This window comes from Gymnogyps californianus, chromosome 17, assembly GCF_018139145.2.
Source record: "Gymnogyps californianus isolate 813 chromosome 17, ASM1813914v2, whole genome shotgun sequence".
Taxonomy (NCBI): Eukaryota; Metazoa; Chordata; class Aves; order Accipitriformes; family Cathartidae; genus Gymnogyps; species Gymnogyps californianus.
In genome coordinates this window covers 10,836,347-10,859,402 of record NC_059487.1, presented here as the reverse complement: position 1 = coordinate 10,859,402, position 23,056 = coordinate 10,836,347, and the positions used below count along the sequence as shown (strand labels likewise).

The 23,056-nt window shown below is 37.1% G+C and overlaps 2 protein-coding genes and 1 long non-coding RNA gene across 5 annotated transcripts in view; 2 read left to right on the top strand and 1 right to left on the bottom strand.

Annotated features, from left to right (window-relative positions):
* The window catches only part of RTF2 (replication termination factor 2), a 29,172-nt gene extending 6,132 nt beyond the window's left edge, over positions 1-23,040 (bottom strand). For all 3 annotated transcript variants that reach the window (XM_050907360.1, XM_050907362.1, XM_050907359.1), the window contains exons 1-6: positions 22,968-23,040; positions 21,660-21,754; positions 21,462-21,555; positions 21,127-21,266; positions 19,735-19,813; positions 1,218-1,331 (exon numbers count right to left, since the gene is read on the bottom strand). In XM_050907360.1, the coding sequence (XP_050763317.1) occupies positions 1,218-1,331; positions 19,735-19,813; positions 21,127-21,266; positions 21,462-21,555; positions 21,660-21,754; positions 22,968-23,036 (591 nt within the window). In that variant the 5' untranslated portion in view covers positions 23,037-23,040. The remainder of the gene's footprint in view (positions 1-1,217; positions 1,332-19,734; positions 19,814-21,126; positions 21,267-21,461; positions 21,556-21,659; positions 21,755-22,967) is intronic.
* Positions 8,590-10,098, top strand: LOC127023291 (uncharacterized). The gene is made up of 3 exons (XR_007767419.1): positions 8,590-8,654; positions 9,162-9,257; positions 10,055-10,098. It is a non-coding gene; the product is annotated as an uncharacterized LOC127023291 (long non-coding RNA).
* Positions 10,107-12,868, top strand: LOC127023289 (beta-1,3-galactosyl-O-glycosyl-glycoprotein beta-1,6-N-acetylglucosaminyltransferase 7-like). Its single transcript, XM_050907358.1, has 3 exons — positions 10,107-11,082; positions 11,555-11,650; positions 12,422-12,868. Exons 1-3 carry the CDS (start codon positions 10,107-10,109, stop codon positions 12,646-12,648), a joined length of 1,299 nt encoding a protein of 432 aa, XP_050763315.1. The 3' UTR covers positions 12,649-12,868.
* Positions 23,041-23,056: the final 16 nt, after the last annotated feature.

Here is a 23,056-nt window from a genome sequence, read left to right as displayed (position 1 = left end):
AAAAAATCTGAAGAGACAGCATAAGATTTACAGTATTGCTCTTATGCCAGAAGCTATAGGACACTAAGTGCAGAGGCTATGAAGCGAGAGGAAACAGAACAGCAGGATCTCTATGGGTAACCATCCTTTTGTTGTATTGCCCAGGCCCAATGATGCTGTACTGGCACAGATAAATAAATACCCTAGGATGAGAAGGAATCATATGCTCGCTGGTAAGTAAACAAGCATTCGTTTCAAAACAATCTAGGAAAACATTTGTATGCCATCTAATCTTACATGCAGACAAAATCAAGCGCAGTAATAGGGGTGAGATGATCAACCTCCATCTAAAGTCTCAGCTGCTGAAAGTGTCAGACAACTCATGCTGTTGTTCATGCTCTTGAGATTGAACTAAATCTGTCTGCACTCTGGACTGAGCCAACACTGAAGTTTCTGCTTGCTTTGTCATCCTCCAGAATAGCAATGCCAGTTCAGAAAAAAAAACAGCAATGCCGGAAAAAGTCCCACATGCAGAACTGTCATTTGACAGTACAGTACCACAGAACAGCTACTACTTCAGAGTAGTATAATACAGTATATAGTAGAGCTGCAACAACTTTATTTCCATGGCACTTTGCATAAAACAAAAGAAAACAAAAAGAAATGCAAAGACCTCAATAGTATGGTGGGAATTAGCATTGCCAGTAATCACTCAGGACACGATAAAATTTCCAAACAGTGGTCGTACAGAATCAGACCAGGAATCTATGTATCCCAATATTGTGTTTCTGACAGTGGCCAGCAGAGGATACTTGGATATCAAAAATCTAATAACCTTCCGTCACAGTAAAACAGGAACTACCATATGAAATACAGTGAAGATTTTGTTCATTACTAGAATTAACACAAGCTCTTTGTTTCGAGAAAAACCTAAAATATAGCTGGCACACTGTCCATTTTACCCGTAGCATTGAATTCTGTGATTTTTTCAGAGCACTATACACTGCCTGCTAGTAAAAAAAAAGTTTCAGTACATACAGCTTCAATATGCTATTAGCAAAATACACACACACAATCTCGTTACTTTTAAAAGTAGCACTGAAGCACAACACAGCTTACTGAGTAAATCCTCCAGTCTGCATAAAGATTAGCAGACAAAGCTATGCGATCTAGGAGCAGATTGCATTACAGACAAGAATTCTTTCAATTTTGTTTTAAACAATATATAAAAAGATTACCTTTTCTAATTTACTTTTAAGTCTTCTATCCTCCATTCTTTTCTTCAATACTTCCACATCTTCTTTATTACCATTAAGGATAATCACATCTTCCTCTTGAAAGGGAACACCACACTTCAAGGGAGAAAAAAAAAAAGGACAAAACTAGTATTTTTTTCAAGATCTTTATGCTGTTGAACCTTTGTTAGAATTAATACTGTGTTTAAGCTCTCCAAGGAGCCCTCCAATCCTTCCCCTTGCCGCTGTGTCTTTTCCAATAGTTCTTTCTCTTTTAATACAGTCTAACACATCTCACCTAAAATGTCAAAGGGAAAATCTCTGTTGTTTTTACCACTGAGCAAAATAATACTGATTGACAGCATCCCTCCTCACAAAAAGGAGAATAAATACTCATCTTACTAGTGAATTGTGAACTTTTGATAACCACATTTAAAAGCAGCTCGCATATCAATCTGCACAGCAAATTCTAAAAGAATTTCAGAAGTACAAAAATATTTTGTTCTTCTTCAAAGTCCTATTCCATGCAACAGGGCTACGGAAATCGCATATTTATTTGACTATCAGTCCCTTATAAACAACACTCTTAACTAATTCTTTTTTTTCCTCTAAAAGAAAAGGTCCCATTGTGTATCTTCTGTTCATGGGTTCCTTGTTTTACTAGCATAAAATGTACAGTGACTAGATTAAACAAAGTAGTCCTAACTAGAACTACTCAATTTTCTGAACTCCATAGCTAAAAACCAAAACACTAAGGTACTTTCTGATTTTTTTAGTTATGAATGCATTTGATTAAGATCTAAGCGTTATGCCATTCTGCTCTAGAATTTGTCTTTCAACTTAGTAGTACAAGAAACAACAACTGATAGGAGCACTTCCTTTACACTGACTAGGAACAACACCAAAGGTGTTATTCCTCTACGTGTAGACAGACAGCACCACAGAATTTTTCTCCCCAACAGCTAGACAGGAAAACCTGTTTTATTTGGGGGTTTTTGTTTTGGGTATTTTTATTATTATTTATTTTTAAAATGACTATGAGGATAAAAAGGGATCATAAAAGCAGCATTATTTATTAACCCAGCCTTGCCATCTCATTGTCCTTTATCTGATTTATGAAACACTACCAAGTTTCAAAGTACATTTATAAATTAATCTGGATAATGCATATAATGTGCTTCATGTAATTCCACATTTGTTTTCTGGTTGAAGACACAGATGTTTTGCTGCACACATTTTCAATCATTTGGTGAAGCCAGCACATTGACTATGATGTTTTCTTTTCTAAGATCTCAATTTCCTTTTTTTTTTTCTGTTATTTTGTTAAATCCAGAAGCTTTCTGTTAATCTGCAAGATTAGTTTATAATCCTGCCTCTGTCATTACTCTTCTGTTTTCTAAACAAAAGTTTAGAAACGTTACTCGTGTATTTGCAGTAGGAATCAAACAAATGAAAGGACGTACGGACGGTATTTTGAGTACAGTCTGCTCAAGTGATGAACACAGTTTAAAAAATGAATCTGAACACAAGTGGTCAGAGAGATCATGAAGGAGAAGCAATGGCTATAGAGATGCATATTAAGTAACTCAGGCAGAATAATAAGTCACACACAAGAAACGGGTGAGTAGCCCAAATTTTTCCATTGCTACTCAATGAGCTAGTGTTAGAAATACCAGCTTGGTATGATCTCAGACACTTGCGAGTGAGAAGTCTAGAAAATCAAGACAGACAATCAGTCTTCATACTGAGGCAGCAGTGACTGGCAGCTGCATTGATTCTAAAGAAGCCCTACACATTCATTTCTAGTGGGGTGTTTTCCGAAGACAGCATGAAAGACCGGCACTCTCCTACAGGCTAGTGATTTAAAAAGTAATTTCTGCAATAATTTTTAAAAACATATTCTGTTAAGCATACAAAAATAAGTGGAAATTTCCTCCAAGTAAAAGTTTATGTCAAAGGACTCTAATTTGAAAAAGCAAGCAAATCCAGGTTCCTATCTAGAAAACACAGGTGGAACTGTTCTAAAATGAAAATTATTTACAAGAAACAGGGAATAAAGACAGTGTCCTCTTTCCGCTCACTGAAACGGATAATTTTTTGCCATGACAACAGCCAGATTATATTACAGAGACCAAACCCTTCTAAACATACTTTAAGTACAGCAAGTTACAGGCACAGAACCGACCCCACCTTCCCAGGCTTCACTAACTCCAGTAGGTACGATTTGTTGTTGCATCATACTTGCGCATCAAACTTTTTTTAATTGTCAGTACTGTTGGATGCAAAGCTTTAATTCTGATTTTTTAAAAAGCTCACTATCCCTTCATGCAAAAAAGGAAAGATTTTTGTCTCAACGTTTTGAAATGCTGAGATAAAAAGCAGAAAGAAATCTCAATTTTGCAAATTCAGAAAGATTGTTCCTTCAGATTAAGGTCTTCTGGGGCAGATTTTTGTTTTATGGTTATCACAGGGTCTCCCTTGCTGTCCCTTGTTTATATTGGGACTTTAAGCACATATGAAGGTATTTGCTGTAGTTCCTTGATGTTTTTGCAGCACCTTGAATAGAAGACATTCCTAAATGAGACTGAACTTGAAAACTATTCTGAAACAGACAAAAGCATTAGAACAGCAGCTTGCAGATCTGAACGCAAGATTCAATCTATAATTGAAGAAGAGTGGGATGTTAACTGAAGGAGATGCTGGACAAGCAGCTTGATTTTTGTCTAAAAGCCCTTTCAGGGTCCGATTATAAAATCATGTTCAAAACTGTTTCTATCTAAATGGCTTAACATGCTTGCATCAAGGAATTAGTTAAAGGGTGTGCAGCTACGATCAAAAAGTCTTCAAAGTCTGATACTCAAATTTATGTACCCTACATATCCCATGTGTATATACATACATCCACACACACAAAAAAATCAACTTCACAAAAAACCAAAACCAAAACCAACCCGAAGACTTAAAATCGTTAGAACAATAAAGGTATTATGAGCTGTAAAAAACATATTAGCTTAGGCATAATCTTTTAAACTTAAACTAGTAAAAGAAATGGTGAAATTATTTTTTTCAAATAAAGAAGACCTTTTAAATTTCAAGTCATTTTAATATAGTAGGATAGCTTCTTATCTTCCTTCGAGAATAAAATACAAGAGGTTTTTTTAGTAATAATGAAATCTTAGTTTAAGATGATTTCCTGAATTCTAAAGTTTACAGTTTCTTCTTAAGTTTCAGCTACATAAGACCATGGTTGTAACGTATTTCTTGCTGTATACTACTTTGGACAGAGTGATTTTTTTTTTGTACAGCATCTAAGTTGTACTTCCATCCATGACTACTCCAGTCTTAATATAATACAAATAAACAACAGGCAAATATGTTTTCATATCTAAACATCTACATCAATTTTACAGTTTAATGTCTTATGAGAAACCTGAAACCTCTTTCCCAAGTTATAAACAGTAAGTTAACTCCTGCAGTCCTCCTAAATATGACCATTACTAGGAAATGCACAAAGACATGAATACTTTTCCAAAACAATTCCCACCAGATTATGGAACATGTATGACCGCAACCTGACTGTCCCTCTTTAAACAGGGTAGTATTTAGAAAGAGGATTGAACAGATATCCTATTCAACCAAGGACCATATCACCGTTCATTTACCAGCCACACAAGTTCATGAATTAAAGATTATTGTCTCTGGTAACAGTTAACTAAAAACATGTTTTAAGAGAGATACTCTTCCAGAGGTTTATTCATTAGAAGTTCAGTAGCGTAAGATTTGATGAAGACAATTTTCGACATTGCCACCCTACTCAGACATACAATGGGTCAAAGAGTAAATGATAACTTGGGAAGAGTGGAAAGTCTCCTACACACTAATTCACAGAATGTGAACTTTCCCTCAGAAGTTGTAGCACCTACTACAAAAACACTGTCCAAGCAGAAGCCTTTATTTACAGAGCTTCCCTTAAAGGTAATGATAATTTTGTATCCGCCATACCTGCAGCTGTGCTGGTATATACTTTGAGGTTTTCTCTCTACTATGCTATTTTTATCTGAACGTGTCCAAAGTACACCAGCCTTCTTACTCATTTCTAGAACCCCAAAGCTTCCTAATTCCAGTAAATCTAAGCTGCTAATTTTTCACTTATTAAAAACCCCAAGAACCTTTATAAAAGTAGTAACACAGTAAACATTCAGTTTCAGAAGAAGATTATCTCATTTATTATCTTTTAAGCTTCCAGCTACTAGGAATGACTAGAGGCAATTCTTTGCTATACTTATTTGCTGCAAACTGGAAAGTTTCAGCAGGCAAACAGTTAAGAACTGGGGGAGGAGGAGGAGGAGAGGGTTCGTTTCCTTTCCAGTTCTCATCATCCAGCATGCTCCGTTAGCAGTGCAGAGGTTAAAGCCTCTGAGGTAAAGCAATACTATTTATAATCATCAGCAATGTACTCTACATATTTGAAAGTCTGATTTCAGTCCTTTAAAGGCTGTCTCAGAAAGAGCGGCGACAGAATTTGGAGAAGCTCAAGTTTTCTCTCATTATTGTGAAGCAGAGGACATTTCTGAAGCCAAACAGCATTACTGCAGAATAAATATGCTAAGCATTGCGGGAAGCCAGATGAAGTCTTAAATGAAAACATTCACGTTAATGTTTAACCCCTTTCACTTACGCGAGATCTCCACACAAGCGACAGAATGAAGAATGCTGTCTGAATTCTGCTGAAGGACAATGGGACTCTCTATTTATTTTTATTATGCTGCCGTCTCCTGGCTGATTTTGTACAAGGTAAGACTGAATAAATTAGATTGTAGGACTTCAGGTTTTTGCTTTTCCTTTATTGAAACACAACACCTTTTAATTTTTGTGAAGTGACAAATATTTTCACTCCGGAAAGACCATTTCACTTAAAAAAATACTCAAATCTGCAATAAGGTTAATATTTTCTTTTCTTTTTTACTTTGTCATAGATGTACAGTAGGATGGAGGTCATTACTACTACTGTTGTTTGTATTATAAAAATCACAATACTTATGAATACTTGTTATGCTCTGTTGCAAGCAAATTAATTTTTTTACAGCCCTATAACTTAAGGGTTTAAATAGCTTTCATAGTATTTGTTTTAAATTGTTATGAGGTCAAATACACAAGGAAAAAAACCATAACAGGACAACTGAAAAAATAGCAAAGATGAACAGCTAAACCTCCATAAATCTGTTGAATATGTATCAGTAAATGCCAATACAATATTTTTAAGTAAGAATGATTTAAAATTTCTAAGGCAGTATTAATTGGGTTTGATGAAGAAATTTTTTCTTTTACTTGATGCGTGTCACAACACAGAAGCAGACTCGGCATACTTACCTAGGCTTAAGCAAAAAGCAAAGCAAAGTAAAAAGCAGTTAAAAGCGCTGATTTTAACATTAAGTTTTTAAAGGACTGAATTAGTATTCACTTGTTTATAAAAATGTCTACACTAATGCCTGCATAAACACCTTTCAGACAAAAAAACAGACATAAAAAGATTTGGAAATAAGGAGTTAATGCCTTTTAACCGTTTTATTGATGAACTATTCCCAAGTAATTTGTTTCACTGAATTATCAAGTTGTATGAACTAAATTTTATCTCGACTTTAATATTAAGCAAATACAAAGAGTACAGACAAAACAGAATATTTAGAGGTGCAATGATGCAGTCCAAACTCCCACGGCAGGAAGAAACAGTGAATTGTAAAATGATTTGTTACTACAAAATGCACAGCAAAGTATATAGCTAATAGGGTCCTGATGAACTGCGATGGTCTTTCACAGGCTTATTTTCAGGCATAAACATAATTGCACTTTTCGCTAGAGTTTACCTTTTTAATTGAGATGGAGTTTAGGCTTACAACAATTTTCTGTTAAGTAATATCCATAAAAGCAGCCACAAAGGTGCCTGAAAATCCCTACAAACAGGTTGTGTTTGAAGAATGCCAAACACTACTCTCAGCACTTCTAAAAACTAAGACAACTTCATCCTCCAGATTTAGAAAACCTATCCATAACATAGAAAAGGTTGAGTTTCAGAGAGACATTCTGATAACAATAAATACCTATAATGGCACTCTTGCATAATAAAACTAAAAGGCAAGATAGTCACAGACTGGGTTATGCCTGGACAGTGGATCTTCTCAACAGTACGACATCTTGCTCTACAAGGGCAGGAGGAAATATGGTAGCATAGTCCTTGACAGCAGACAATAGCATAGGGGCTCGAGGATTCTTCTAAGTGGAAAATTTCATACGCAATGGGACTAAGAGCTGCAATTCTAGCTCTAAATCTGGTAAAACACTAACAGAAAGCCAATGCTTTCATTCTGTAATATCCCCTGAGGCTGAAAGATGTCAAATTCTGTTCTCATAGGCAAGGCTTCATCATTTAGTCATTCCCCAGTAAAATGTTAACACTGGAGAAGGAATTGTTTCTTCTTACCTGATAATGGGGTGTTTGTGTACCTTTACGCTGCCGTATAAAATATAGCTTCTAGATGCCACACAGTTCAATAGGAAAAATCCATAGCAAACACTTAACAACCTGAAACATCCCTGGAAGCTATTATTTGAAGGGTAATAAAAATTTAAGTGTATGAAACAAACAGGTTATAGCTTGGTTCCCTAGGGAACTATCCTTTGCAACCTGTCCACAAAGATGTATTTAAGGAAAAAACCTGACGAGCATGCTCATTCTGTGCAGATGTTCTATATTCTAAGCAGGTATGAAGTCCCAAACATTTCTATAGCTGCCCAGTGTCTTCATTGTAATTCTTATGTCCAGAATGAACCTTCCCTGTAACATACCATAGAGATCTCATCACATTCACTAATTCAGAGCAACCTCAATGCTCCTCCTGTAATTATTCACTCAGAATAAAACAGTTTTTCTGACTCCAGGTCCACAAAAATCTGTGCTTCCCGAACAGACACTCCCTCTCCCCAACTTCTGCTATCGGGTACATAATGGCCCTTATGCAAATCTATGCTCTGCTCTGGTAGTCAGCTGGTAGCAGGCTACAGCACTGGCGTATTTCATTTTTACTGCGAAAATCCTGGCTTTCACCTTTCAGTGGCGTTCCTTTTCTCCTCCTTTCTGCACAATATTGAAAGGTTGACAAGGATTTGATTGCTGAAGTTTTTCATTCAAATGGATGAAAACCTCACATCAAGCTTGTTTACCCAGTAAATGTATCCCTTAGGAGCTGTGAAGAAAAAATACTCATCTGGGACCTGATTTCCTAATGTTTTTCTTTGGCCTATGCATTCAATGCAGACTGAAGAGCACTGCTGACAGAACATACAAGCAAAATGGATGAACCCTCCACCTAACATACAACTCCACTTTCTGGAATGCTAAGTGGAAAAGAGGCATTCTTCCAGCATGAAATCCAGTGCATACCAGTAAGGACAATAAGATAAATACATTCTTTCCCAACAGCCTAATAAGATTTTAAAATTGTGGTAATATAGACTATCCAGTCTCTTGGTTCAAATGCTGTATTCTTAATGCTTTTTAAATTCTATGCCTCGTTTCTACTTTAACTACAATGCCCTCTTTATTTTCAAGCTTCTAAGACAGATGTATACTGAGTTTTCATTAAAAAAGTATTTTCCACTTCTTTCTAATGAAAACCTAGAGCCTTCTAACCACAATAGCATTCCTATAAAGAAACTACCTTTATAAAAATATTCTTGTTCTCTGTTCCTATGTAAACCCAAATATGTTGTGATGTTGACAGCTGCATAATGTGAAATATTTACAGGTGAAATACACTTTTTGTTAAAAACAAATTCATTGAATAAAAGAAGAGAAAATTAATTCTCTTTAAAATAAAATCTTTCTTAATTTAACTGTTAAGCTTAATGGCAGTTGATGAACCCTTCCCCCACCCCTGGTATTTTCTCTAGGAAGTTCTGTACCAAATGCTTCAAGGATAAAAACTTCATGTAATTGCTGTGGGATTCAGGACTGCTGCACTCTCATTCGTCTGACTTTTCAACAAGGTATACATAAGAAAAAAACCACAATGGAAAAACTCCTATGCCAATATGGATGTAAATTACACAGTTATCTCTGAATGCTAATACTGGCAGTAGTGTACTTATCTCAGGATATGCACATATACTGAAAATAAGAAATGAGTGCTGTCCGCATGTTCTATTTTCCAAAGCACTAATACAAAGATGTCAGAGAAAAAAAAAAAAAAAAAATCTCTCAAAGAGTTAGAAACATTTGCTGACTTTATAAGGATAAAAAACGGTGTATTTCATGGATTACATTTTAGTCTCTTCCTTTTGTTTATTTAATAAATTTTCTGCTGATTTAATTTACTGAATTCTGGTCCTCAGGCAGGACTTAAGGTTTCCCAGGCCTTAAGGAAATCTCAGCAGCAGCTGTCCCTTAGCACACAGTGCTCACACATCTTCCCTATTCTAAAGCTAGCCCTTGACCAACCTATGGCACTGTACTCACCTACTGGCACATACATTGCCTCAAAGCAGAAGAAACTTCTATCCAATGGGCTAGGCTCCCCCTTGCTCAAGTAATGAAGCCTACAAAGCCATTCTGGGTTCTTTGGACAATTTTGTTTGTCCTAGAAAGACTGCTTCATGGCTCTGCAAGTACCATTTCCAGTGGCTGAGTACACTGCAGCATAAGCATGGGCACACACAGAGTTCCTCCCAGTAACTGGAAAGAGAGTAATCTCAACATTTGTAAATGCATCACTAACATGTCATCTATTAAAAAAAAAAAAGTCAAGAAGGTTCTCTCCCTCTCTTTATTTCACTTTTCCTTTCAGGTAATCTGAATGCTTAAACTACGATGAGAAGACAGTATCTGGAAAATAAAAGATGAACCCACTTGATGCAACAAAATCAGGATTTTTAGTGTGCATTGCTGTCTGTATGTTCATCTACACTTTTATTTACCTAAAGGATAGGCTTTCTGAAGAGCCAAATGAACAAAAATTTAATGCAAATATAGCAGAGTGTGGTTTTTACCCGGATGAACTCTGTTCAGCTCTTTTTGTGGGGAAAACTGCTGCCTTTAAAATTGGAAACTTTTGTCAAAATACCTACCAACCTAAAACACTCAGCTGCATTCAGACTTCATGCAACTGCTCCATGGTTTTGAAGACTCTGCATTTTATCACAAGACCGCTGTCAGATGAAGAAGGAAATTTCTCATTGGCATACATTATCACTATTCACAAGGAGCTGGAAATGTTTGTAAAGCTGCTAAGAGCTATTTATATGCCTCAGAATATTTACTGCATACATGTTGATGAAAAGTCACCAAAAGATTATAAAGCTGCTGTACAAAACATCGTTAATTGCTTTGAAAATATTTTTATTTCCTCAAAAAGAGAAAATGTTGTTTATGCAGGATTTTCAAGATTACAAGCTGATATTAATTGCATGAGAGATCTAGTTAATTCCAAAATTCACTGGAATTATGTTATTAATCTATGTGGTCAAGATTATCCCATTAAAACAAACAAAGACATTATACAATACATCAAAAGTAAATGGAATGGTAAAAATATGACTCCCGGGATAGTCCAACCACTTCATATGAAACACAGGACACAGGTTAGTTACAGAGAATATGTACATTCTGGAATGTCATACGTGTATCCAACAAAGAATATAAAAGCTAAACCTCCATATAATTTGACAATATATTTTGGTAGTGCCTATTACATACTCACTAAAGAATTTGTAAAGTTTACATTGACTGATGCACGTGCAAAAGATTTGCTTGAATGGTCAAGAGACACGTACAGTCCGGATGAACACTACTGGGTCACACTGAATCGTTTAAATGGTAAGATGTATGTTACTTCTACTATGAATAACCCCTGGACCAACAGCATTGTAAGGCCTCTGACACGGAGAGCTAGTAAGCTCCAATTCAGAGCTTAACAACACCACTTAACTGAGGTGCATTGCATAAATATGCTAATTTCTTCAGCCTTGATGCTGTCCTTTCAAAAAGTCACATCTCCTGATGGCTGAGAAACAAAGCTTGATTCCAGAAAAGTACGACTTATGGTGCAGACCATTAGCTACAAGGCTAGAAAAATGTTGAGTAAAAAAAGAGTACATTTTTTTGCTACGTGAAAGCTCATGCTCTCAAGGAATAAAAAAGCAATAAAACTGAGAATTATGACTGTTCTTATGATGTAAATATCTGTAAGTAAATACTTAACGTGGCTACATTTAAAAAGTCTTCAGCAGTGAAAATTTTCCCTGTAATAAGTAGAAAGAAATCTTATCAGAACCTTATGTTTTTAAAGATGCTCCAGGGGCTACACCCAATGCAGACTGGGAAGGAAACATACGAGCCATTAAGTGGAAAGATCAAGAAGGAACCACACACAAAGGCTGCAAAGGTAATGTGACTTTTGATCATGAACTCAAATTTGATTCACTGACTAGCATTCATTGCAAATTACGTATCATGCTTTAAACTAGCTATTAAATGTGCCTCAGTGGTCATATATATTTTATTTTGGAAGCATCAAATAAAAGAGAAAGCCACCCTATTAAATTATTCCACTGTATCCAATCTAAATAGCTTCTGATATATTCTTGCAAAGATCATCATAGTATCCATACACTGCCAACCGTTCTTTCAACCTCCAATTAGCAATGCATTAACTTGACTGATCAGTTTTCAGTGAAGAATAGTGTTTACTTGACAAGCATGTTTGTCAGATACTTTCATCAACATTGGGTTAAATCTCTTCAATTTGAACAATAATAAAAAATGAGAATAGTGCTGACCACATGGAAAGCATGCAAAAAAATTTAATATGTAACTGTATAAACTAAACACAGTGAAGTACTGCATGATGAAACAGGTATCCAAATAGAAGTAGGAAATCAGAACTTCGGCATGCCCAACTACAAGACACAATATTAAGCAGAGCAACAAGTCAATGAAGCAGCTGGAGGTAACGTATCCATTCGTGTAAAATACAAAACCAAATCCTAGCCTTTATCTTTAAAATCTAGCATTATCCTCCAGATATATTTCAATGATGCTTTATGTGAAATCAAAAGGTAATTTTTGTTAGTAACACTAGAGTGAAACTATTTTTTTTTAAATGATTCTGTTCAGCTTTCTGCTGCTTTCAGATACTTTCAATTTCTCTTTGCAGGTCATTACATCAGAGACATTTGTGTCTACGGACTAGGGGATTTGCAGTGGATTATTGAGTCACCTCATTTGTTTGCCAACAAATTTGAGCCTGCAACATATCCACTTGTTATGGACTGCCTAGAGAGACGCTACAGGCTTAAAGTACTGCACCAGGCAGAAGTCCCGATTGAAGATCACTGGCGTTTTCAGGAAGAGAACTACTTCAACATGAAGCTGAATGTTTGAGTTTAACTAACATCTAAGCAAGTGTTCAAAATACTAACAGAAACCACCAACATTTTTAGCCATAGACTTCACTCTGTGCATTACAGCATGACGGTAAGCACAATACTGTACTACCAGTCTACCAGTGAAATAAACAGTTTTTATTTATTACAGTAAGATAAAGAGCAACAACCGCGAATGGGTTAATTCTCAAAGAAAATGACATGTCAAAATCTATAACTTACTGAAGGGGGAAGTTCATAATCCTTTAAGTGACTTATTTAACTGGAAAAATACATATTCCTCATGTCTGCAGCCAAAAAAAGGACTAACCGGTATGAAAATAGTAAAATGGAAGCAATGACTGAACAAAGATAAAATATGAAGAGCACAAGTTAAAGTCATGTCTACCGTATGTCTTATGAAATAGATTATTTTGAATAATGAAGTTAATGCTAAAATTTCAGAGCTTGTACATAAGCAAATGACAACCAGTTTCAGACATAGTCCATTTAACTGTGGGTTTTTTTTTTTTCATGGCCAGCTGCATCTCTAATTTCATCGTGTAGCATGGCAACATCACTCTTGCACTACTCAGGCTTTCCTCCTAATGAAAAGGGGTGTGTGTGCCAGTAACAGTAGCAGGGATCCTGCAATGCATGTTTACTTTTAAGGCCCTGTTTCTGAGTCTCTGCAGGAGTTTAGGGCAAGGAGACATGGGAAATTTGAGGCCAAGGAACAAAGGAAAACTGAGTGAAAAGCCATCTTTCAATCCCAGTGTACCTGACTGAGGGAAACAAAACTTCCCTGAACCTTGCAACAGTCTGGAATTGGAGATAACACCTAGCAGCAACCGGGACAAGCATCTCATTTCCCAAACCCTCTGCAGACCAAATGCAGCACTCGCTGGTCTATAGTAAGGAAGTGGCTTTAAACACACAACACAGGCAAAACCAGGGAACAGTAGTAAAAAAAGAACAAGGATCCAGCCCTTTTCCAGGCAAGAGTTGCTCTTTCCTCTTCAGGACTCTTAAATTAATCCTTTCACTTGTGCAACCAAAAAGATTGGGGGAATATAAGCAAATAGAGAGGATATAGGTGGTGGTCTTTCACATAATATGACAACTCTTCCATGGGACTAAACATCTTACAAGACCACCTCTACAGCCTGTCACCAATGGTCTTTAGTTAGGTGCTACTGACAGAAAGAGACTAGGAGAAACCTGCATTGTGAGAAGTCATTTCAAACTGTTCATCCTCCTTTAGAAGTATTTTGGCAAGAACACAGATAAAAGTTTCATTCCAGTAAATCCAAATTAACTCCCAATTATTTTGCATGAACTCTGATGGGAACTAGTAAAATGTACCTTGTTACTTGTAAGCTCACTTGATTAGAAACTACAAATTATAAATAAATGTCTAGGAGCAATGTAGATGTAAGCTTCAATATGCACCCAAAATATCACTCAGTTTTTACAAGAAAACTGACTTACAGATTAAGCGTTTTTCCAAAAAATCAAATGAATCAACAAATGACCCAACAATAGAACATGAAAGTTTCTTATTACAAACTTATTCCCAGGTTCCTGGAACCATACTGCTCATTTTCCCACATGAGTTTCTTGGAAACATAGTTTCTTTCCAATGAACTTTAACCTAAGGACAGACCATCTGGTCCCTATTTATTTACAGAAACTTACAAACTCAACCCAAAGGCCTGTACTCAGTTTCATGTATAATCCAGGACTTATCTTGTGGCTAAATCTTGCTGGAGATGCTTTTTTTATGGGGGGAAAGAAAGGAAGAAAAAAAAAAAAGGGCAAAAAAAAGCGCCATGCAGCATGTTCACGCTGAGCTTGTTGAGACTCCCTCTGAAAACCATTACTGAAGCTAATGGGTCTCTAGCATGTATTAATCATAGCAATATTCATAATTAATTTTTCTCCAAACCACACCCAATCCACTGTAGGGCACTGCCAGCATTTATCCACTCCATGTTGTCTTTTAAAACGTGGATGGAATGTTCCTCGTTACCGTCATTGCAGCAAATCCAGTATCTAGCTTTCACCTTTCGTCACCATCACACAGAACAATTGTGTATCACTTCTGAATTGAATTAAAAGGATAAATTCAATAGCAAGGCACTATATAACATGGGCTTGTTTTGCAGAAACTGAACCAGTCAAACTGGGAAAAAAAAACTGCACAAAAAGCCCTCTTAAAACCTAATTTAGGTATGCCTTTACCCATGTCAATCCAGGAAAATCACTGGAGCATGATCCTCCTTCCTTAAAGGATTTCATATTTTAAACAGAATTTTACATATATAAAACCCCCAGGAAAATCGTAATTAAACCATTCCATTCGCAATCATTAAGAAACAGTATTCTACTCGTTATTCTGAGTGACCATAACCACGTTATATTCTTGAAAGATTTTTTACTTCTAACAGCGGTAAAAAATTAATAAAACTGTGAAAGCTGAGAGCATTTAAACATACATAAAAAGCACTCGCTAAGTTCTGTACGTGTTATCATGTTATGAGTAGATCGATCACAACTTTTAGATCTCAGCAACCAATGTTTACTAACTTTTGGTGACTGTTGATCTAAGAGCATATAGTGTCAACGTGACCTTGTTCAAGGAAACACTGTGCTCTATAACATACTGCACACACATTAACTTTGTATCTGAAAGATGTATGCATAATTTCTGTTTCAAAAAGCCTGAGGCACATATTCAATAGCTCTATATCTAAGTTAAACATTTGATTAAGTGTTTCACATGGCACAGACTTTAATAGTTAGGGTACTATTTCAAGTGTCTAGAGTCTGTTAACTCCAAAAACTATTGCAAAATAAATTTTGAAGTGATACAAGAAATTACATTTTAAAATGTAATTTTGTCCTTAACTTCCAGAGTGACTACCTGAACTCCCAGAATGACTTCCACCACAGATTCAGTAACCGCTATCCTGTCTCCAAACTACCTCTAGCATACTACTACACCAATAGTAACTTCTTAAACAGGAGAGTCAACATCAAAAATTGGTAATGGTGCCTTTTTGAACCCCCCAAAAGTGAGGTTAAATAGATGCTATGCACTGCTAGGTAATTCTTTTATTCCATCATTTCTAAAAGCATAATTTTTGTCAAATAGCAGACTTCCAAACAAGCAGGCACCAAAGATTGCCCATGCAAGAATCAGGAAGCCAGTTAGAACAGAAGTTCCAAAAGATTTAATCACTTTGGACCCCACCAAAATCTACAGACCAACACAGATTAGCACTAACTTACAATCTTCAAGATCCCATCAAATAAAAAAAGAGTGAGTAGAAACAGTCTTGCTCATTCTTTTAATTTTAGTAGTCTGTTGGAGAATTAGACACAACAATAGGTGAGAACATCCTGTTCAAAAGTGCAAATTTTAAACTGACAATTTCCATGTCACATATAATTCTTCCTGAAGAACAGGAAGCAGGAGGCAGCAAAAAACTCCTGATCTTCAGGGCTTCTGCTACAGAATACACATCACCAAACTCCGCTATCTGGAAGCAAAGTTATTTCTCTTCCTGCTGATTGAAAGTCCTATCCTGCACATTTTAGCATGTGATTTAGTACTGATAGTTGAAATTTTCTCTTCTTACGGCACAAACCCTCAAAAATATGGCTCAAACAAAATACACTTCTGTGTAAAAAGGTATTATAAGTTTTATTTGTATTCATAAGTTGCTCTGTTTTAGACAAAGCTCTTTTTCAACTCTTTTCAGTCTAAATAGTTAGAAGCTTCAAAATTTGTCCCAAGCACTTTACCTAACAAGCTCACTCTCCAACATAAACCACCACTAAAAAATTCTCATTGCTCTTTCAAAAAAATCTTTGGCCAGGGAGTTTTATATTTTGGCAAGACAGTTCAAAGCATTTACTATTCAGGCAATAAGAGACAATCTCTGTCTCTCAACACTGCTACAGTGTCTGACTGTTTGTTTGCCTTAGAGTTTTCACATTTTAATGTTATTTTTTAACTTGAATCCTTCAGCATACTGCTACTTAAGATGTGAAGCAAGAAAGAACAGTGTACTTCCAAGGGAGTAAAGGCCTCTCTACTTCCAAGGCCACTTAGAAAAAGGCCTCACACATTAATTACAGTTACCTTACTAAAAGCCTCCATCCATGACAGTTTCCTCTCACATTCTTGTGCCAATACAGTCTTTTTAACAATTCCAGTAAAAGCATATAAATACATGTATTTAATATTGTCAGCTCTTCATGTAAAGTTTCTATTGAGGCAAATATGTTTTTTTTGAAAGAGAACTCTAATAGAAAGACTGCTTCATCCTCCCTGTACCTAGACTCCATAAAGCCTTTCAAATCTAGTACTACAGCAAGTACTGTCGAGATAAACCAAGGAATGTTGAGTTCTCCATCTTGGTGTTTTCCATTTCCTTGAATTAGACAAAATCTGCATATGCATTCAATTTTTTCCTAAACACTTATTTCATGATCTGCATATCACTGGGCAAACGGATTGCTTTATTTCTTGTATGAGCTGCCACAGAAAAAATGGAGAAGAAAACTGAGCAGTGAGACAACTGTCTGTGGCACTTCCCACAAAGTGGTAAGTATTCCCATGAGCCAAGTCAGAAGGCCTAAAAGGGAAGCAATCCTCTGCTCTGAGCAGAGGAAAGTAATTTCCTACAGTTTCACAAAGCACAACATTTTGTGATATGCATCTTGTAGCATGTAAATACACGTTCATTATCTAGTTCAGATGATCTACTTTAAAGTATATGAGCATGAAGGTGAGAACTGTTGTTTGGGCTGCTGGATGTCTGTATTCTCTGGTGAATGTTTTCACTGCATCATTACAGCATCTGTTCGAGGAAGTCCTTTGGGAAACCGACGCTGTTTACAATTTAGCAGACTATCAGGATTGCTCTGTAGGCTCACAGGCAAAATTAATGCTCAACAATAGCTTGTTTTGAAAGAGCTTTCTTGAATTTCACAGTAGTGGGGAAGAGAACTGGCACACAGCTCCTAGATTGACACCTCTCCAGTTTATACCCATGCTATAAACCTCATCCCCTGGGATGAAGTGAAAACACAGATTCTGCTAGCTGAAGAGAGACTGAATACACAGCGTAAACAACCAAACACAGGATTATTCTTTTTGAACTACTCTCATCACGTCACTCTCCAAAGTCACATAACAATGCCTCCGCACACACAGACGTGGCAGGGGCACACAGGGCTGGGCACCTGGGCACACACTGGCAGACAGAAGGTGGCAAGGCCATGCAAATAAGTGCTGTGGCCCACACGGATCCCATAGATTGGATTTCGGTTCAAAAAACATATTGTAATTCTTAAAACACAGCAGTTAGCACCAGTAGAAACATATGTATGGCAAGCAATCCACAACATTCAAACATTCTGTACTTCAGAAATTTTTTTTTGTTTTGAAAGAACATGTACCAGAAGAGGATTCTATTTATTAATAAACAATTTCTAATCCTAGCATATGTACAATACACAACACTTCATTTTCTTCCTTCTTCTTTAGTTCTAGTTCATTTTACTATATGCCCCATTGCTGCATAAAGATAGAATGTGCTGGGGGAGCGCTGCTAATTAGTGCTTTGGATATAAACAAACTGTTAGCTACCAGAGAGCATGGCAACCAGTTCCCCATGATCCTATTTAGAAGGGTTCTGGTCCCCTCCTTGATTCTGAATACAGAATGACAACATTATCAGTATACATCCAAAAATCTACCAAATCACTCTTCGACCTTCATCAAAGGAAACGTGGACTAAAACATGTTCTCCCAGCTGGTTACCATTGTCTTTGTGCACTAAAATCCAAGAATGAAAAGATGACAGACTAGATTATATTATATCCACTTCATTATTTCTAGAAGCATCCTTCTGAATACTGTGAAGAATTCACATATATGTGAAAACAGTTGCATGCAAATATGAGGCTATGATAAATACTGATTATTAAAAAAATCCAGAAAACATGTGGGATTCATTTAGTTTTTATACGATTACCAGACTGGCCTAACCATGGACAAAACATCTCATTCCTGCATTTAATAATCAAGTTATATCCATCTATCAACAAAAATTTAGACGCAAACAAAAAACCTCATTAAAAATAAATTAGTATCTGCCAACAGGAAAGCAGAGCCATTAGGACTAAACTGGTATTCTATAGAACAAAATTAGCACTGGATGCAGCAATAGGAGGCTAAACCTTACAATATTCCACATCACCTGCAACAACTTACCAAGAAAGTTTTCCCTTCACAGGTCTTGTTTAATACAAATATACTGTATGTTTTATCAAATATCAGGGTGTTTGCTGAAAAATAACTCTGCCTAAATGTGGCAACTATCACCACAAATCTCACTGATAATAAAAGTAGTGATAGGAAAAAAGAGAGTATTTGCAACTTTTATCATTGCCCCTAGCTACAAAGAAACTGATATAATGAAATCAAACCAGCACTGTAAAACGAAATGCAGTCAGTATTTTCTACAATAATTCATGTAATTGCTGAAAATTCTATGAAGAGTTGCCCCACCCCCAAAAGACAACAGCAAATGTCCTTTAAAAATACAGGGATCAAAACATAACCTGAAAATGTAATCAGTTTAAACACAGAGCGGACACTGATAAAACACAAACCACATGCATTCAGGAAAAAAAACCCAACCAAACCAAACACCCAAAACCCCAAACCAAAAACAATCACCCTTTTGTAAACTGAAATTATAACCAAATATTTGAAAAAAATGAAATTTCTGAAGTAGTTACTGCAAAATCAATCTGTCTCTGAGAACAAAAATATTCATTTTTACAACTACTTAGAAATACATTTTTATTAAAAAAGGCCATATAGAATTACTTCAGGCCATCATAAAATAGAATTTTTACAAGTTCCATTTGAATTTGCATATTCAGATTAAAAACCCCCACTTTACGATAGTGGATGTGAATGCAGTGTGTATATATAGACACACAGGTATGTACCTATATCTATATATCTATCTGTGGAGGTCATATGTGACCCTACTGCTACTAAAGCTGAAGAAAAACTCACCTTGTGACAAACTTCTGATTTAATTTCTTTGAGAGCACGTTCAGAGAACACACAGCCACAGTTTCTCAAGAAGCAAAACCTTCAAAGAAAAGACAAGACATACAATCATTTTTAAGAACCCTGTGTCTAAAAGATATATGTGCAGTTCTGATTTAACGCAGAAACAACACTGCAATGGGCTAGCAGGACACAGCTAACTTTCTCTTTACAAATTCTTGCAGCTAATCAAGGTATCAGCACCTTTAAGTAGGCACTTATTAATTTGCACAATGTAAGAATCGAATGAAAAATATTGGGCACATTAAACCACAACACCGATTTTGTTATTTCATTCTCCGTATAATTCAGCATAGGTTTATGACAATGTCTCAAGGGGATCTTAGCAAAACAGAAGCTCGTGAGACATTTTTGTACATTTGCTGTAGATCTACATAGGCTTCTCTGGAATCATCACCACAATCTGTTTTACTACAAAGTTACACTATTTGAATGGTTCCATCTTCCACCAAGCTTATTGGTTTCACTTACTCTGACCCAAGCTCTCCAGCAAGGCTGTAACAAGTGACCCTAGCCAGGGTCTGTTCTCCCATGTCTCTCCTGTCCACATGGAAGATTCCTGCAAGACTGTGTGAAGCAATTACTCACACAGTTCATGTGATCTCCCTTTCCTGCGAGCTACCGTTAATCTTTTCCTCTCTATCACCCTCAACTGAACTAAAAAATACTAAGGTGGCTCTGGTAAAAATGGGTTTACTTTTCAGGTTCTCTCTTTAATTCCACCTGCATATCTCCCAGCTAATCACTCTCTGGAGGAAGAAATACTTCGCAACTATCAAGCTGTGAACCTGGCCTCTTCTCACTCATCAGGGTTAACATGCATAGAAGAAGAAATGGCTAATGTGCCCAAACCAGGATGCAACCAAATGTCCTTCCTTAGCCCAATAAAAAAGCAGATACTATTGCAGGATTAGAATGGACATACAATCCATCTCCATTCTGATCCTAACACAGGGAGACGTAGAATTGCTTGATGTGACACAAAGGGAGGTCTCGTCCAATCTCCCTCTGCTTGCCCACACCAATCTCCCATGGTTTAGCCCCCAAACAACTTTTAGTCACTTTTTCTCTGCAAACATAGCTCTCTATTCTTTATTATACATAGAAATTAATTTAGGAAAGAGTTAACTTTTTATCTTTCCTCTTGAATATGAAATGAAAGGACACTTAGTAGTCTCCTGAACTCCCTCCTTCTGAAAGGAGGACAAATATTCCCCACAAAGGCTTGAGTAAGTACCTGATTTGCAACATTATCGATTCAAACATTTTTACCTGCTCTATATTCAGTTTAGCGTAGTACTCACTTCTAGAAACAAAATCCAGAAACTTACTGACCTATGTCTTCCATTCATTTCCAATCCCACCACAGGGCATATAAAGCGTGCAGACTGGATGTCATCATATTTGTCACCTTTTATACTCTCTTTATCACCACTCCACGCTGGATTATCTGCAAGGTTTAGTTCTGTTACATTCTGAAAAATAAAAATGCATGCCTTAAGCTGTTTACTAATGATTTTTGAGCCATGATAACATTCCCTAAGATTTTTTTCATTGTGGTTTACTATTTTTAACACTTTTAGTATACAGTGAGAACACAAGCAAATTGAGATTTTGTAGCCTGTTTTAACTTTCATGGCATTCTTTGATATTAGACACAACCTGTTTACCTTAATGCTCTTGATATGCGACGCAGCTTCCATAGGATTTTTATCAGCTGACTTGTCCAACAAAAATTCAATGATGGCATCTTTATTATACAACCTGTAATATAAAATTTCTTAGTAATCATATTTGATTCTCATAAATTTCTTTTATTTATAAATTAGTACCTTTTAATATAGCGGTCTACATGGAAACATTCATACCTGCCTAGCTCACAGGCTACAATTGGCCGACATAACTTCTCTTGACTCAGAGCACAGTAGTACCATCTTGCCACCAACTCAGCATTTTTGTCAACCTGAAGGAAAAAAAATACTCGCAATTTTAAAATAGCTTTTATATGTGCAAATTATTTAAACATAAAATCAAATAATACCTGAAGCATTAATCAAATCCCCAGGTATCTTACCAAACCTACTTTCTGCATTCAAAAGCTAATCTGTAAAATAAATTTAGCAAAACCTTTTGGCAAAATTCATGACCAGTTTCAAGGGTCTACCTCTATCTATTGAACACATTTCTGCATCTTGGGACTGGGACCTATCTTCCTAACTCTAACTCAGCGTTCTTATTTTTTGCCACTCCCACCTGCCCCCTTCCCTCTTTATTCTTTTTTGCTCTTCACATGTTCTCTGCTACTCTCTTCTCTCTAGTTCTACATCTCACCCCTGCTTGGGTCAACTACCAGTTCCACTCCCAGTAAGGAACGAGATAACAAGAAAAGCAAATCCGGGGATGTCAGGATGCTACCTGAACCTCCAGCCTAAACCCATGAATTTTATGACACATTAGCCATAAAAGAAAGTCTGAGGTTCACAGCTACTCTGATAGTCAGGTGTGAGGAGGAAATGGATTTTATTTACTTATTTTACATCAACAAGTGTAATTTGCCTAAGTTTTCTGCCACTTGCTGTGAGATTTTTCCTGATCTTCATCCACCTATCCACACATGTGATGCCACTATACATCCATTACCCTATCCACACGTGTGATGCCACTATACATCCATTACCCTAAAACATCCTGAAAAGAGAGCCCAAGCAACACTCAGAACACAAGCCGATGGAATGCAGAAGTGGCCAACGGTCTGGTCACACCATTAAATGATCTACGAAAAGCGTTACCAGCGGACACCATATCCCTAGGTGATGGAGGCTCCTAAACCCCGTGCATTCAGCAGAACGTTCAGCAGAATGACTTATGTCCAAAAAGCCCTCCAGAAGACAAAGGGATCTCCACTGTAGCTGCCACTAGCGCCACAGACGCAGTCACCCTGCGGCGGTACCCGCAGACCGGCCCAGTGCCGCGCAAGGGGCGCTCTCCTCCACACCGCCAGCACCAGGAGTGCCGCGCCGGGCTCGCAGGCACTGCGGGACGGGCAGGAATAACCAGGCTCCCGCGGGGCCCCTCTTCCCCCGGGCCGCGGGCCCACGGTCAGGGCCCAGGCTCACAAAGCCAGTCCGACAGCCCTCGGCCGCGCTCCCCGCCGCCCTCACGCAGCCCCCTCCAACCTTCTCGACTTTGCGGGGCCCCTTGACCAGCTCATGCCGCTTGGGGATCGTGCCGCCATCGCATCCCATCTCGCTACCCGCGCCGCTAC

Bases quoted from the DNA above. Each gene is read 5' to 3' on its own strand.
- LOC127023289 (XM_050907358.1), top strand. From the start codon at position 10,107: ATGAACCCACTTGATGCAACAAAATCAGGATTTTTAGTGTGCATTGCT. The intron at 11,083-11,554 runs GTAAGATGTATG...ATGTTTTTAAAG, and splicing joins CACACTGAATCGTTTAAATG to ATGCTCCAGGGGCTACACCC. The intron at 11,651-12,421 runs GTAATGTGACTT...TTCTCTTTGCAG, and splicing joins CACACACAAAGGCTGCAAAG to GTCATTACATCAGAGACATT.